At 34.8% G+C, this 3018-nt stretch overlaps 1 protein-coding gene across 1 annotated transcript; it reads left to right on the forward strand.

Annotated features, from left to right (window-relative positions):
* Positions 1-578: 578 nt before the first annotated feature.
* LOC106321574 lies at positions 579-1071 on the forward strand (the record flags this gene model as incomplete). The annotated part of the gene is given in 1 exon segment (XM_013759825.1): positions 579-1071. A coding segment is annotated over 1 exon segment (215 nt), but the record flags the coding sequence as incomplete, so codon positions are not given.
* Between the last annotated feature and the right edge of the window lie 1947 nt (positions 1072-3018).

A 3018-nucleotide genomic window follows, 5' to 3' on the forward strand; every position in this document is an offset into this window, starting at 1 on the left:
GCTGCTGGGGTTAATTCGGATTTAGACAAGCCACCATGTGCGAGATGATGTTCTATCTAATAGAACTGAAGGAGCAATGGGTAAGCGTGATACAAAGGAAGTGGTGTATGTTAGCTCGGGTTGGTATAAGACGAACTTTCTGCTAGGAGCTCTAGGGAAGAGGAGATCGATCAACATGTTTGTAAATTGTTAAGTATAGTGATTTCTGGGCTGAAACGAGCAACAATGTGACACCAAACGAGATATGGATGAGAGTGAAACATCTTGGGGTATCGAGGTGTAGAACAGACTGGGAATTGAGATGACCTTGGTGTGGCAGCTACAGAACAGTGTGGAAGTATTTGCATCACTCTATCTTTGGTCTGAACCGGTTTCAACCATAAAAGCTGATGGTTCCTTGAAGAAAGTCAAACTACTTGATAAATTCATAATAGAGATCTCTGAGCATCCTTCAGTTAAACGTGAAGTAAAGAGATCACGAGTAGTATTTTATAAAGAGGGTTTATTAACACTTTTCTTATGAATATCATCCTATTTCTTTGTTCATCTCTGCGTAACATGTTGTCTTTTCTTTTGCTAGTTTGGAGCTGCAGTCGTGGTGATGAGGCACCGTCGCAGAGTGGCGGCTCATCCGGAACATGTTCCATTTGAAACCGTGGTCTGCAGGCGCTACTTGATAAACGGCGATCCACGGTTTTTGCTTCATTACCTCCAAGAGGATGAGGATAACGCATTTGAAGAGGAGCCAGCACCGGCCATCCCAATTCAACCGGTGGTGCAACTCCTCCTATAGCCAGGTTGGTTTCTGCTTGAAAATTCTCTTTAAAAAAAAATTGTAATAATGAATTACCTTTGTGTGATATTTTCAATAATATTTGTAACAAAAAGTAGCTGGATATTGTTCTTCACTTTTCATGTTTGAGATCCTTCTTGATTATTTTTTGTTTCTCTGAGGTTTGTGGAAAATTTAAATCGAAGGTTGCGAGAGGTCATCCAATGGTCACACCATTGGGACAACTATTTGAAATTAAAATATAAGTTTATTCTTAGTCAACATGATTTATTTTTACTCTCTCTCTCTCTTAATTAGTAAATGTAGACACATGATTCTTTTCCATAATTAGGAAAAAGATACTTTTGATAACTAAAACAAGCAAAGCAATGATTTCAATTATTACTATTGTCGGTATATAAATCTTTATGCCTAGGATAAATTAAATCTAGAAAAACTGGAAAACATCACTAAATTAGAGAATATAATTAGATACTATTAAACAGTCGATTAGATTATTCTGAGAAACAATTAAATAATGAAAAAAATTAAGCTTTAAAAATTAGATAATTTTTTTCTTTTTTTTTTTTGCGTTCTACCCCGCCGCTTCTGCTGCTTTCCCACAGGCCAGCCCTGATCACATAAAAGAAAAAGATACATTTTCTGTGACAAAACATCTACCAAACCTCTTCTTTTATGTTCTTTTGCTAACATTCTCGTCTTCTTTTAACAGAAAACAAACCAATATACTTTTAATTATCTTATTTTCTTAATGCTTCTTCTCTTTCCTATCTAATCTTGGAGCTCTGTCATCAAGTGGAGGATCTTCATGAGAGGGAGCTTATGTTGAATATGGAGTTTCTCAAGCTCAAACTACTCCAAGAATCTGTTACGTTATCCCGTTTCTATAATCTAACGGAGATCAGTGTGAAGAAAAATATTATCACCCAGCCTCGGCTCCTTAAGCTGCCGCTCGATGCATAAGCCTACTAAACTCTGCCTAAGGTCTCACTCTTTATATGAAATAATATAAACACAAAATCTCACTCTTGTTCAAGGCTATGATATAAACACAAAATCTCTTGTTCTATAATGTAAACACAAAATCTCTTTATACGATAAGACAATCAAAGTCTCACTCTTGTTCTAAACTATGATACAAGAAAAATAGAAAGAGCTTTATTGTTTATATGTTTCTTCAAAGATCTTTGATGATCTTTGAACAATGAAACTTTCTATCTCTCTGATTAACAACTAGTTTCTTGTTTTTCTATTTCATTTGCAAATTACTAAGCCTCCTCGCATAGAGAGTGAACAATTGCAACCAACGGTTGCAATGATTAATCCAAAAGTCGCAAAGGTTAATGAAAAGTTACAATGGTTAGTATGTTACAATTGTCAATATGGCTATTCACCAAGCAATCATCAATGGTGGCAATGTTATATTAATATGGTTGCAATTATTAATGGTTCACATGAAACATTACACATATTCATTTAAATATATAACAATCCTCCCACATTTAAGTGCCATAATAAATTCATTAAATGAATAATATATATATTAAACTAATGCATAAATGAAAATGTTCAAAAATTGAATTTTCAACTTAGTGTATTACACATTTCAAATGCCCAAAAATCACGATGTCCTATATATTGAATCCCTTAACCAATTTTGGGCACATGAAGATAACACACACGTGTTTCCATACTACTCTAAGTGTTACACTTACCGCTATTATAAGACATGTGTCCCTATCCATAATGAGCGCATACAAAGCCAAATCCTAGCTTACTGAAGCGGTATCACTTCACACTCATATAAGTAAATACTTTTAGTTATTCATCTGCAAATGCACTTTTTCAAAGTATTTATTAAGAACAAAATTTCAACATATCCCTTTCTTGCAGGTTCAAACACATTCCTTGGGATGATTAAAACAATGCTTCAATCTTTAAGTGTAGGCTTTCCACATTGAATTCAGCTTCTAACTTCGTATAGAGGGAAGTTGGATATCCCCAAATCAACATTTTCAAATTGACTTCAAACCCATCCCCTTAACCGAAATAATTACTAAGTTCATAGCTAATCCTTTCGTCAAATGATCAGCTATATTTTGTTGAGACTGAACAAACTCTATTGTAATCACCTCGTGAGTGATCAGCTCATGTAATTTTCTATGTCTAATGCCCATGTGTCTAGACTTACCATTATACACTTGGCTAGAGGCCTTAGCCAAGGT

Source organism: Brassica oleracea, unplaced genomic scaffold (assembly GCF_000695525.1).
Source record: "Brassica oleracea var. oleracea cultivar TO1000 unplaced genomic scaffold, BOL UnpScaffold02038, whole genome shotgun sequence".
NCBI lineage: Eukaryota > Viridiplantae > Streptophyta > Magnoliopsida > Brassicales > Brassicaceae > Brassica > Brassica oleracea.